The 13390-nt window shown below is 47.1% G+C and overlaps 1 protein-coding gene across 1 annotated transcript in view; it reads right to left on the bottom strand.

Moving 5' to 3' along the window:
• The window catches only part of PPM1H (protein phosphatase, Mg2+/Mn2+ dependent 1H), a 143452-nt gene extending 131545 nt beyond the window's left edge, over positions 1 to 11907 (bottom strand). The window contains exon 1 of the mRNA XM_032999808.2: positions 11587 to 11907. Within this exon, the coding sequence (XP_032855699.2) occupies positions 11587 to 11822 (236 nt within the window). The 5' untranslated portion in view covers positions 11823 to 11907. The remainder of the gene's footprint in view (positions 1 to 11586) is intronic.
• Between the last annotated feature and the right edge of the window lie 1483 nt (positions 11908 to 13390).

Genomic DNA, 13390 nt, shown 5'->3' with positions numbered 1-13390 from the left:
TGCCAAGGCACTTGCACAGATGTGGAGCCAGTAGAATTAACTGCGAGTGCATGGGACATGGAAAAGGCACTAAGCTCCCTTCATGGGCACCAAAACGAACAGAGGTGCAACCCTCTGCTCTCCAGGGTACAAGAAGAGCTGCTCAGTTGCTTCATGAGCCTGGTCAGCAAGGTAGGGGTGTGATGGGTTTTATGTGGCAGCTCTTGCCATTGAAATGGATCATCCAACACAACCCTTGACCTGCTGGAGAGGACCCTGCTCTCAGCTACAACGCTTGGGCCTGAGGCAATTTCAGTAGCACTCTTCCAAACCACAAAGTAAAGGAAGGTTTGCTTCCCACTATTAAGTCTCACAGCTTCTCTCTTTCTCCTCCTCATGGACAGGCAGCACAGATTATGAATCAGAAAGAAAAATGTCCACAACCACAAATAAAAAGCAACTTTCCTCAAGAGAGAATGGGAAAAGAAAAATAATTAATAATAATTTAAAGAAAAACAAAATCAGTGGCACTTTGGGCAACTGTTTCCAGCCCTAACCTCCCTTTCATTCAAGCTGTTTCAAAACCTAACAAAACCCATCGAAATCAAAGCAGCAATGCTGATGGTATTTTCTTAGCCTTCAAAGAGCTGTATCTTTAAAAACACCACACCTGAACAAAAGGACAAAACCCTTGCCCAGGTAGCTCACTGTGGAATGGATCCCGGTTTACCCCAGGGAATAAGTATCAAGTGTTTCATGGCTGGGTATGTCACGTGAAATGGTTAAGGCAGAAAATCTGAGTGATAACCAATTCACCACTATCAGCCCAATTGAGTTCAATATATTGAACTGTTATGATTTGGATACACTAATAGTGGACTGCACCTTCAGTCTAGTTGTGCTCATGAACTAGAACAGCCACGCTTTGGTCGCATTCAGTGAGAAACTGAAATGACTAGCTACTTAAATGGTACAGTTTCTTTAAATGACAGATATAGAGTTTCTTATGGTTGCTGGTGCAAAGCACGTGCAAATAAGAGTATATGTAAAGCACATAACAAAGTTATAACAATACAGCCAGGCTATAAAAAATGGAAAAGAGACTTTCTAGAAAGATTTCTAAGTTCTTAAGTCTTACCCAAAGGCGTCCCTATGGAGAGGGAAAGAGAGGCTCAGCCCGTCGACTGGTCCCAGAAGTGCATACTATGGTGTCTTCCCCCCACGTTCCCCTCTTCCCAGGCTATGTTTATACTATTTTTTACCTTCAAGGTGGAGTTTGAGTGACTCTGGTCATAAATACCTTTATTATGATTGGAGTAAAATTCTCCCATCTCACATTTAAAGGTATAGATTACAAAGACTCACGGTGCAGACTCAAAGAGGCGTGGTCGCACCTTGGAGGCGGGTGGCCTTTGGGATGGAGGTGTGTTTTGGTATTGTAATGACATTATAATGAGCAAAGTTTGCACAAAGGACAGAATTTCATCAAAATCCGACAGGATGTTGTCTCAGGGTGGCCAGTATGCAGCTTGTCAGTTCTGTAGTACCACCTCGTTCCAGTACCTGCTGTACTATCACAGGGAGAGACCATGAGCTCTCCAGCCCGTTTCGCTCCCCGTGTTCCTTTGCAAGCAGTGTTGTCCTGGGAATCACAGATGACGTGGTGGATTCTTCGCACACCAGCTGCAGCTGCATTTTACCCTAGCTGCTTTTTTTTATTTTATACCTTTCCTTAATGTGTGAACAATGCTGTATTTTGGTCATTTCAGTAATTATTCCACAGGGTAACAGGGTAAAACTGCTGTTTCAGGAAGAACTGAAGGATGAGAGCTCATAGCGCATCTGTCCACGTGGTGACCTGCTACATCTGAAGGGCAACTTTTTTTTTTTCCTTTGCAAAACTTCTCCACAAAATGGACCACTGTTCAGTTGTTCAAGACCTAGAGACCTATCCTCAGTCCCACCTCCAACATAAGACTCCACTAAGGACCACATTGTTAGTTCTGGCTGACAGATATTTTATGGCATTATAAACATGTGCTATGCATAATCTGCTTCTGAGGAGGTCTCTAATACATACCTAAAGATAGACAAATCATACTTGGCCTGAGTGAATCAATGGTGGCCCAAAAAAGAAAATAAAATATCTGCTGCCAAGCTTGGCTGGAGCCGGATATCTTTTGCCTCTCTGCAGGGAGTTTGGAGTGTAGAAATTGTCATAGCAGGCCACAAAGAACAGAGGAACAAATCAGGGAAATTCAGAAGGGCTCACAGGGGGAGCAGAGAGGAAGAAAGATCTCACCTCTGTCGGTACCATTAAGCAATGAGGCAGATACACAGACAGGACAGCACAAAGGCCACTTGGCTATGGGACCAGCAGATTCAATAAAAGGCAAAATTAACTGGAAAAACTTTGGAAACAGAGCTATGCCTATGCAAGGATCCCTAGACAATCTCACAGACCTCTAATGCCAGTCCAAGAATACTTTGCTGCAGGATTTCTGAAGCAGTGGTACACAGGACATCAGAGCACAATCCACAAAACCACCACAAGCTAATACCCAAACAGCACACGCTCTTCTTCAACTCACACATATGCTGTTGTGTCATTCCCCCCTTAAAAACCCCAATTGTTTATGGTGCAAAATAAAAGTAGCAAGAGATGCAATCAAAGCTCAATCTGTTTCTTCTCTTATCATAGCAGAAAACTACCATGGAAAGCATACAGGCAGTGGTACATGGTTTCCCACTCATTTCCTCACCCTCTCTCCCTGAAGTCAGGAAAAGATGACCACTCCACAGTATCAGTGTCATTACTGCTGCCTGCAAAGGAGCCTGAACAGCATCAAAAACAATCAGTCAAAATTGACTACACCTTATGGTAGCACTTCAAAAAGAAGAAAGGGGGAAAAAAAAAAAAAAAAAAAAAAAAGAGGTTGGAAATAGTTATTCACCTTTCAGACACAGTCACCACCAGGACCCAGGACCTGCTTTCACAAGAAGGAAAGGTGGAGAGCCTACAGGATCTGACATCGTTACTCCTCCAGCAGGGGAGATGCCCACTAGACTTAAAAGCAACCTGGCGTTATAAGTGAAACCAATAGACAGAGAGATCTCCCCACATCAGAGGAGAGAGGCTGATATAACACTGCTTTCCTTCCTCTTGGGGGACCAGACCCACTCATCTTGGGGATGGGAACCATTTAGGAGAAGTATTGCCATGGCCATCAAGACCAGGACCACACAAGATTCAGGTGTCCATGCAACCTTTGGTATCAAAGAAAAGAAAGAGAAGGAAATTAACTGAAGTTAAACACAGATGATAATCACTTCAGTCAATGGCACTGACAGCTTACCATTACAATTTTGTTAAAAATATATACATTTTCAGTTCTGTCAAGCCAGAGGGTCTCTGAGGACACAGCACTGCTTGTACCCCTGTACCTCAGCAGTCCTGAACTCCCCCAAGCAGACTCTTACTGTTAAGCCTCGCCATGTGCGGTATTTATTTAGAGAACGCTAAACTCTGCAGACAAACGTTTGCCTTATGTACGGTATTGGGAGGAGGAATCAAACGTGCCTCCAGCCATTTTATGAGCTTCATCTGCTGAACAGCTCACACAGCATCAACCATTTAGCACCCTGCCACTTATAACCACAAGTAGCGTTGGCAGCATCTACCAGACGGCAAGCATGCCGCTGGACGGGGGACCTGGGCAGGAGGCACTAGCGGTGAAGCCAGCCAAATGGCTGCAATGGATCTGCTGGCCACCTCCTACGTGCTTGAACCTCTGTAATTACAAGGCAATAAAACTCCCACCTCACGTCTGTTGGATTTGTGGGGTGGAGGGGCTCAACACAAGCTGGGATTTCTCTCACCAGCTGTGTTAACTGTTTTGCACTCTGAGCACTTTAAACCATGAGCCCTGCTATTCTGCCTGACCTATGAGCAGGGAAAACACTCTGGATAATACCCTGTATTGTAGCCAGCCAACACAAACATATACCCTACCAGGTATACGTAACTGGCCAAATGGGAATGAAGTCTTACAAACCACCTTCCTCCCTCCATTTAACAAGGAGGAAGGGAAAAAAAAAAAAAAAAAAAAAAAATCCTTGGACAGTTAAGAGACAACAAAACTCACAATTAATACTGAGCTGCTGCAGCCCAGTAGGACCTCTTGCATTTTAGAGCAGCAAGTTCAGTCAAAATAGCAATCCAAAAGGGAGAGGATAAAGATCCAGGGCAGGGTGGATGTGATCCAGGAACCTCCATCTCCCCCTGCAAACGCTGCTCCAGCACACACGCAGCACCTGCTCCTAACTCCAGCCTCATGCCACAGCAAAGTTACTGTGGGTGCTTTGCCCAAATCCACCCAAAGACATCTCCCTCCACTCATTAACAGCACTCCCCTACTCCAAGTCTTACTTGGGATGCAGCTCGACACAGAGCTGACTTAACCTGTACTTAAACCCACAAACCATATTTCTTTGTCTCGTGAAACACAGATCCCATTGCAGGAACGGCCTGTGCTTTGCAGCACTGCTTCCTTTCAAGGTCGAACTGAGCACGTTTCATTTGATCACGTTCAGAAGCTCAAAGCAGTTCATTCACCCTAAGGGGCACAGCCCTGTCAGATTACTTTATAGCATGATGGTAACTCCGCCAAGCCATTCCCACTTACACCTTTCCCAAGCCATGCAGCTGCATCTAAGACAAACGAACAAAGCCAGAGTGTTTGCAGGTAACATCTGCCAACTGCCACCAGTGCCAAGGCAGAAGGGGCCAAAGGAAGGCTGCCTGGGCAGACACAGTCACCCTCTGCTTTCAGAAGCCAGGACTATGCTCAAGCGAGCTTTTCAGAAACATGAGACAGCACCAGCCCTAAGCCTCTGGGGAATTAGTGATACAAGACAGCTTAGAGGGATGAATTTCATACTTGCCTCATTAGGAATCATGTGTGTGCAACTTAGACTGCATTAAAAATACCGGAACACCATTTTTCATTCTCTTTTTCTCCTTTTACCCCTGTTAGTTCTAAGAAAGCAGAGACCACATAGGAAAACCCAAGCACACAACAGCAGGAAAAACAACTGTGTTGTCCAAGCACAGAACCTTAAACGCAGGATTCTTTCTCCACACTCTTAACAAACCTCTTGACAAAACTTATCCTCGCTGCCTCAGTTTCTTCACCTGAAGAACTAGAACATTTACACATGTACATTTTTCTCCAAGGTTATTCTGCAATTATTATTTGCAAGACCCTTGACAAATTAGAGGCATTACATAAATATTAGATGCTATCGTATAAGCTCTTATGCAAGAAAAGGGATTTCTGAAGCCCTTAAAACAATCGTGAGGTTTCTGTAGGCTGTTTTATCTGAGCTCAGGTTTAAACAAGAGTCTGGCAATGTATATTAAAGTTAACATTACATTATGCATAGAAGAATAATTCATGCACAGGAATAATTTTTGGTCGTCTCTAGGTACACATATGGGATTTGAATTTTTAGCTCATTCATCAGGTCCTACTCACTCTTACGTTCTGAACTACAGAAAGAATAAAGGAACATAATTTTATCCAAAGAGAAGCATAAACAAATTTTTTAAAAGTTTAAAAAGGAAAGTAATTCATTATTTCCATGTACTTAACCTGAGAAGACAGCCAAACAGAACAAGATAAAAAAAGGTATTCCTTTTCCCAGGCGTACCATCCTCCTGAAATTTGTACCAAACAGAATACATACAAGAAATGTGTTTACCAATGGGGTATGAGTCATGCACCCAGCTGACAGTTAGAAAGATTAGCTCCCAGAAATGAGAATGTGTAACTTCCAATTCACAGGAGCATGACTGCAGTGTTATCTCCTGTTAGTAGGAGGCAATGGGGATTAGAATAAACGATCAGTAGTTGCAAACCCTAAGCTATCCTCTGACATCAACATATTGTCCGACTCAGGACAAGCAATTTCTGTGCTTTGGTTTATCTCATCTCACAGACATGGTAAGCTTTCACCTGCTTCAGATTTTTATTACAAACCTTAATGTTTGTATAAATAGTTTGGTCTAGACAGAAAATGAAAGGTACCTCACGTGGAAAAATACTTCTGCATTATCTTAACTCACAAAATCAACAAATTTTATGTTGATTGTGTGAACCTAAAATTTATGATCACTGAGAAAGTCTGGAAATTATTCTACTAAAAACCTCCAGTCAGTTGTCATGTACAGTAATTTCCTACAAGCTAACTAACACAGCATGAGAAAATATGATGCAACATCATCAGCCTTACCAAACAACTACTTAGAGTAGAAAAAAAAAAATCCATAAGCTTCCCCCCTTATTTTTATTTTGAACTTAAGTTACTGCTGTAACAACATGCCACTGTAATAATGCTGCAGAAAGACACAGTCGTCATACTTCACCTACAACTCTGCATTCATTATGGGTCAGTAGTCACCACACCACAGAGAAATGTAATTGCTACTGCAGGCCTGCAGAACAGAAAAACCACAGTATCTCTGAAATGTAACATTATAGAAAAAAAAGCCTAGACTTTGTGTCTCATCAAATGAAAGGCACCACTGGGATAATAAATTGACTTTATAAGCAAAGAAACACACACACCACAAAAGTTAAGTTGCTGGCTACCTATTGTAACACGGAACTGCAAAGATATCTGAAGTATCATTTAGAAGTTTTTTAAAAATTAATAAAAAAAGGCAGGCAAAACTGTCCTTTGCATAAGGTCACAGACAACATACGATTGAAACTTTCCTCGTTTCCCTTAAGTGTATTTAATAGCATCTTTTGATATTCTCTGAAGAGATGGCAGAAATATAAGTGTAAAGAGAGGAAAGCATGCAATACAGAAGCAGCTAGCTACGGTCCCATCCCCAGGATTCATACAATTTAGAAAAGCCGTTACAGTACTGAATTCTGGACTACCAGGAATACACATTCAAAACAGATGGAAAATAACTAGTCTTGGTTTTTCTACCACAAAGCGCTACTCAGTTGCAGCTTCCCTGCAACTCCACCAGCATGAGCAGCAGGCTAGTCCTTTGTCATCTGCAAATTTAGCATCTATTTTGTCGCGCCATATGTAGTCCAGGGAATTCAACGAGGAGAGGAAGGCTCTGCTCCACCCTGCTCATCCTCTACCTTCACAGGGGAAACAAGATAAAGCAGAAAGAACAAAATGTGAAAAATAATGTTCTGGGAAGAGTTCGGATGCAGGTGAATACCATCTAAGTCATTTCATGTTATGTACTCCACCTGTGTCACTGCCCCTACTTTGCCAGTTACTTTCTGAGTTCAGTGCAGGAGCGGAGGGCAACTTAGCAGCAGCTCTGCAGGGAAGAAGTCGTAACACACTAAGAACAGCACAGAAAGGGACTAGAGAAGAAATCTCCCTCCCAGTAACAGGGCAATCCAAGCAGAAACTCAGAAACCAGCTCGCAGCTCAGACAGGGAAAGGTCTGGAAGAGCCCTGTGGCCTCCAGAGCGCAGCTGCCTGTGGAGGGGAGGAAGGGCAACGAGTAAATAAAGTGTCAGGCAGGATCCTCCCCCCACCCCAACCTCCTTACTGAAATAAATCACTTAACTTTCCAGAGAGCTGCAAATCTCCTTACCCCTCTAGATTAAAGGCAGACTTAAAGGAATGTTTGTTAACAGACTACCCTCTCCCCAGGTCACTCCTGATGCACATCAGCCAACCACATGCAGTAAAACGATGTTAAGGATGCCCTTGATTAAAAATGAAATGTTTATTTCTAAATAAAATTATACCTTTAAAGACAATTTAAAAGCTTACCAGATGTGGGATACCATTTTCGTTTTGCCTCTACAGAGTTTGATGACCCTTAGAACAGTGTCTGTGGCATAAGACTATCTCTTTGAACCATCTACTGGCCTTTTGCCATCCTGTAGCAGGAGGTGAACTGAAATTCATTGTCTCGGGTCTCCTGTGCAAGAAGCAGACAGCAGGACAGTTGTTTCAGAAGACAATTTTCAGGCCTCTCACCAACTAAGGAAGGCTGAGTCGCTATGGGATTCCCACTGAAATTTCAGAAAGCAATGATGGTTTATCCCAGCACCTAGTATGTTTCTGAAGATTCCATTTGCCTGCCTACACGCTTTGCATAATGAACACACTATTAAAAGAGGGGAAGCTAATAATACAAAATAAAGGCTAATTTACATTTCACTGCATAATACCACAGAGATAAGTAGGTAATTTAAAAAATAAGTTAAAATATATGACATGGATGAGCAATATTGCAAAAATATCCATTACAAAAAAGTTCAGTACATGAGAAGCAAGAAGAAGGGGAGGAGAAGTGCTCGTTCCAGAGGAACAAGTCAGATGAACAGGCATATACCATAGATATGAAGGAGAAGAAATAGCCAACAATATGGGCTTCTTTATCACTACCTAGGTTAGCGAGAAATCCCTATCTTGGAATCAAAGGACCAAGAGGAAGTCCCTGAAAAAAACCTACATATTTTGTGGACTCAGACTGCTTTAGTCCTGCATGAGAATCAGGTCTAACCTCGAAATGCCCTCTCCAGCTTGGATGAAACACCGATGTGACGACATCAAGGAGCTCCAGTATCATCTGTAAACTGGCATGTTTTACAACTAAAGAACATGAAAATTTCAAGCGCTGTCTGCCCTGAGCCAAAGCCTCCAGGTGATCTATCCTCAGAGCCAAAATTTCTCCCTGAAGACAGCGAGACAGATGCTGGTGTGCACGAAGCACAAATACACCGACTCAAACCCCGCCGTGTGAATGGCCCGTGACATCAGGGCAGACACAGGAAAGGTGGCGCACACTCTCTCCTTACACCTTCTGGGCCAAATCCCCATCTTCTAAGTCTACAACAAACTTCTTAACTTCAAGTAGTAAAAATGCCAGTGCCCAAAGGCAACCCTGCCAACAAAACACTGGAATCACGTTTGCTGATTTGCTAGAACATGGAAACATGGAAAAGGCAATAGCGCAGGGAGGCTGGACCTCACAGCACTGCTGGTATGGCACATATGTTCTGGTTCCTTCATATCAAAGAAAACTAGTAAAATGTCAGTTAAATGTCTGACCTTTGTATTATGTCACAAGCTCCTTGTGAGGACACCAGACTTCCTCCTAACATTCTTGCAAGTGCTCACTTGTACTGTAACAAAAGGCGAACACTGCTCTGGAAGTTTCCTTAATATAGATGCTAACACAGTGCCAAATAATAGCATAAAAGCACTTCATCCCCTGCTTCCCCCAAGCAAACAAACTTCAGAACATGTGTTATAGTAATTTGACCTACCTGGTATTTCTCTATTTTTTTTTTTCTCTATATAACTCTAATGTGCTCCAAAAAGGAAAAACATATATTTTGAAAGCATACCTCCAAGCAAGTCTCACAGTTATTTTCAGAAAGCCTGATAATAGTTCAGTAGGTGTTAAAAAAAAAAAAAAAAAAAAGAAGTCATGTTGGGCCAAACCCAAGTTTGTCCTTATTTTCTTCTTTTTCTTTATTCATTAATGGCTGTTGCATAGCTTTGCCTTTGGAGGACAATGCAATTTTGGTAGCACTGCTTTCCTCTTATCTTCTGTGCAGTGAACATTTTGACATCTTCTGGTTACAACCAAACCCCATTTTGGAAGATCATATAGATGTTTCTGGGAAGATCCTGGTAACAAGTTCACTAGTTCTTTCTCTAAGAAAGAGTACCTTTCACTGAGCTCTGCTACACCAGCACTAGAACCAGTAACTGCACTGGAAGGAGATGAGACAAAAGAAAAAAAAAAAAACAAAACAAAACAAAAAAAAACATAGATAAAGCAAAAGGCCAACCACTTTTCATATAGATAACAACAGGAAAAGAGAAAGCCAGTGACTTTTTTACGCCTCCCAATTAACTGAATTGCTCAAAGCTCAGAAGAATAACAAGTATATGAAAACAATCCTGACATGTTCTTCTCCTTTCGTGATCCCCAGAGCCATTTACTTTATCTCCAAGCACTCCCTCGCAGGTTTCATCTACAGGTTCGACCTGGGCTTTCACTTTCCAGCACCTACGTTTTCCTTTCCCAGTCTCAGGCACAGCTCGCAGGCAGCAGTGGATGCACATACCTGGGAGCCAGAGAACCTCCCTTCCACTTTGTCATCAACTTGCAATTACTGCTACTTGCTGAAAGCCGCAGCACCTCACGTACGCTAAAAATAACAGCACTTACATGCGTTGCTAAAGAATTGCTTTTTAAGGGACTATTATAGTAGCAGAACAATTAGAGCTTACTTTTAAACATTTATAGTTCCTGGGGAATTTGCCCAGTGGTCTATTCAACTCTTTAATAATCTGAAGAGAACAATCCAATATAAAATTCTTTAAACCTCTCTTTCCACTTCAGTGTCCCCAATGATGCAACAACCTTTTAAATAAAGCTAGTGATTGCTCATTAACAATATGAATCCTTCAACGTAGTTTTTGCTGTAGCTTTGTTGGGCATTCATGTACGCCTGAAGAGACAGCAAAACAGCTTGTAGCTTGAAAGAGCTAGTTTAGTGTAACTTCTGTAATCTGTGAGTTGGCAGCAACATGGATGGCCAGGTATGCTCAAGACTTAGAGACAGCAGCAGAGAGAAACCAAATACTGAATCCTGCTCCCCTGTATCATCAAAGCAAACGACGTGTCTACCGATACCGGAATCAAGTGCAAGGACGTGCCTTGCCTCCGCAGCTACTCCCACCGCCAGTGGGATGAGGATCTGCATCCAAACAAACGCTGCCCTTCGCCTGGCTGGTATTTAAGGCGCTGCATGCAATCCTGCATTCTGATTGTACCCGGGGCTACGCCGCCAAGTCCCAAGCAGACACCCTCTCAAGTAAACACCGTGACACGAGTGAGTCGGGGCAACAAACAGCTGGGATAGCCCAGTTTTGGGGTTGGCCACCACTGCGTTTTTCCCCTGTTTGGAGGTCATGTTCCTCAAGTGCCTCCCGAAACTGGAACGCACTTGGGGAAACAAGTGACCAGCCACCATCAGCGAGCGCGACGGCTGCCAGGACACCAGGAACGCGCCCCAATCCCCACCTCGTCTCACCACTTCTGGGCAGCGAGAAGCAGTTACAGACGCGCAAACCGAAGCGGGTTTCCCATCCGTAGCCCTTTTCATTCCCGAGTCAATAAGAGAGACAGTTGCTCACCGGCGGGGACCTCATCCTCGCCACCCACCCCCCCCCCCCCCGGTGCTGCCCGCCCGGGTCCCGGCCTCTTCGGCGGCGACTTCCAAGGCCACTTGACCGTTCGCTTCCTCGGCCTCTCGGCAACGTCCTACCCTGATGCAAACCCGCGGCCCGGGCCGGGCACCGCGGCTCCCGCCGCCCGCGGCGCCGCGCAGGCCCGGGACGGCGCCTCCGGCAACGCGGGAGGCGGAGGGGCGCGGAGGGGGGGAAGGGGGGGGGGGTGAGGGGGGGGGTGTCAGCCGGTATCGCCGCCGGTGCGCCCAGCAGCGGGGGGGGGGGGTGCAGCGCGGCGGAGCGGGGGCAGCCCGGGCGGGCCCGGCCGCTCTCCACCTGCCCGCCGCAGCCGGCGCCCGTACTCACTCCGCGTAGCCCGTGGTCCAGGGCAGGCGCCGGGTCTCCTTGCTGAGGATGAGGATGGGCCGGGCGATGTGGTCAGCGGAGCACTCCACCTCGTCCGGGGACAGTCCCAGGAACTCGGGGCGGCCGTATGGGAAGCGGAGGGGCAAGTCCGCGCCGCTGCCGTGGTCGGCGCCCGCGCTGCCAGCCATGATGCCGCCCATGAAATTGGCCACGGCGGACTTCACTCGCGTGAGCATAGTACCCCCGCCGGCGGGAGCCGCCGCGCCGCGCAGGGCGGGGAGCGGGGAGCGCCGGCGGGCAGCGCTGCGGCGGCGGCTCCGGCAGCCCCCCCCCCTCCCCTCACACACACACACACGCCGCGCTTCCGCAGTGGGGGCGCCGGGCCGGGCGGAGGGAGCGGCGGGGGCTCAGGGGCAGCGGCGGGGCCGCGGGCTCATTGCAGCGGCGGCGGCGGCGGCAGGTTTCCCCCCTCCCGGCGCGGCGCGGGGTGAACTCGACCCGGCGGCGGCGGCGGCTGCTGAGTCATGTGATAACGAAGCTGGATTTGCCCGGGCGCTTCCTGCTCCTCCTGCGGCACCGGCGGGCTCCCGGCACACGCCGGGCACGGGCGGCCGCCGCCCCGGCCCTGCCTCCCGCCCGCCCCCCCCGCGCCGGCACCGGCACCGGCACCGGCACCGGGGGCGGCCCGCGGCAGGTGCGCGGCAGGCGGGGCCTGGCGGGGCCGCCCCCGGCTGCCTGCAGCGGCCGGGCAGGCTTGGTGATTGACGGGGAGCCGCTCGGGGGCCCCGGCGCGCTGAGGGGCGGGTGTGTGGGGAGGGTCCCCGTTACCGGCGCGCCCGTCCCTGCTGCCCCCGGGGCTGGGCCGGCCCCTGGCAGAGCGCTCTGAGCCTGCGGGCCGGGGGGGGCGGGGGGCGAGGCTCCCGCTTGAAGGGCTTTAAACGCGTCAAGGATATCTTCCCTACAAAAACCGTTCGTTAGAAAAATACAAGTAGCCTCGCCGAGTCCTGCAGCCGGCCTGGGGAAGCCGGGGGTCACGCCTGCCAGCTAGCCAGCAGCGATGGTGTGGTAGCCCCCCCCCCCCCCCCCCCCCCGGGGTGCCTCTGGGCACAGCCAGGCGTTTAGGATGCAAAGGTGAAAGGACAAGACTGAATATCTTCAAATTTGAGGGAGTGGATGTTGTAATCCTACCTTCTCGGGCTGTATCATGCTGACCATGTCATCCTCTTTTTTTTTTTTTTTTTTTTTTTTTTTTTGTACCGAAAACATGGTGGAGGTCTGCTGCAAGTGGCGGTCACCCGAATGTGCAGAAAGGTTTCAGGTTTGCGTGTGCCAAGCTTCAGGAAGATAGGGGCAGGGGGAATGTAGCAAGAGTATGTTGGAAGCCTGTCCTCTGCACAGCAAGGCTACTGTGCCCTGGGAGATTGCAGTACTCCTGAGAGCTGCAAGTTGCACAGAAAGTCAGCGTGACCTGCAAAATGGAGCAGGTAGGTACAGCAAGGCATGAGAGGAGCTCAGTACTGGGATTTAGCGGTGAAAAGCTGGTTAGTCATCATACGTGGCTAGTGGGGCTAATGGGCTGTCATCTAGCTGGCTCATACCTGAAACCAGCTGGTGTACCACTGAACGCACAGTTACACCGTTTGGGAGACTAAGCTCTGTGAGCTCATTTCATTTCTGTTTATTAAACAACATCCTGAGAGCTGAGTTCCAACAATGCCTGGGTTTGCTCCAGGTTCCTTGTGTACAGACATGAGAAATGTAAAGATGTGACATTTATCAGTTCCTATGATAAAGCTGTCTATTA

Source organism: Tyto alba, unplaced genomic scaffold (assembly GCF_018691265.1).
Source record: "Tyto alba isolate M040663 unplaced genomic scaffold, T.alba_DEE_v4.0 Super-Scaffold_2, whole genome shotgun sequence".
In the NCBI taxonomy this organism is placed as follows: domain Eukaryota; kingdom Metazoa; phylum Chordata; class Aves; order Strigiformes; family Tytonidae; genus Tyto; species Tyto alba.
Note: the sequence above shows the minus strand (reverse complement) of the source record. Positions and strands in the feature narration are given on the sequence as shown.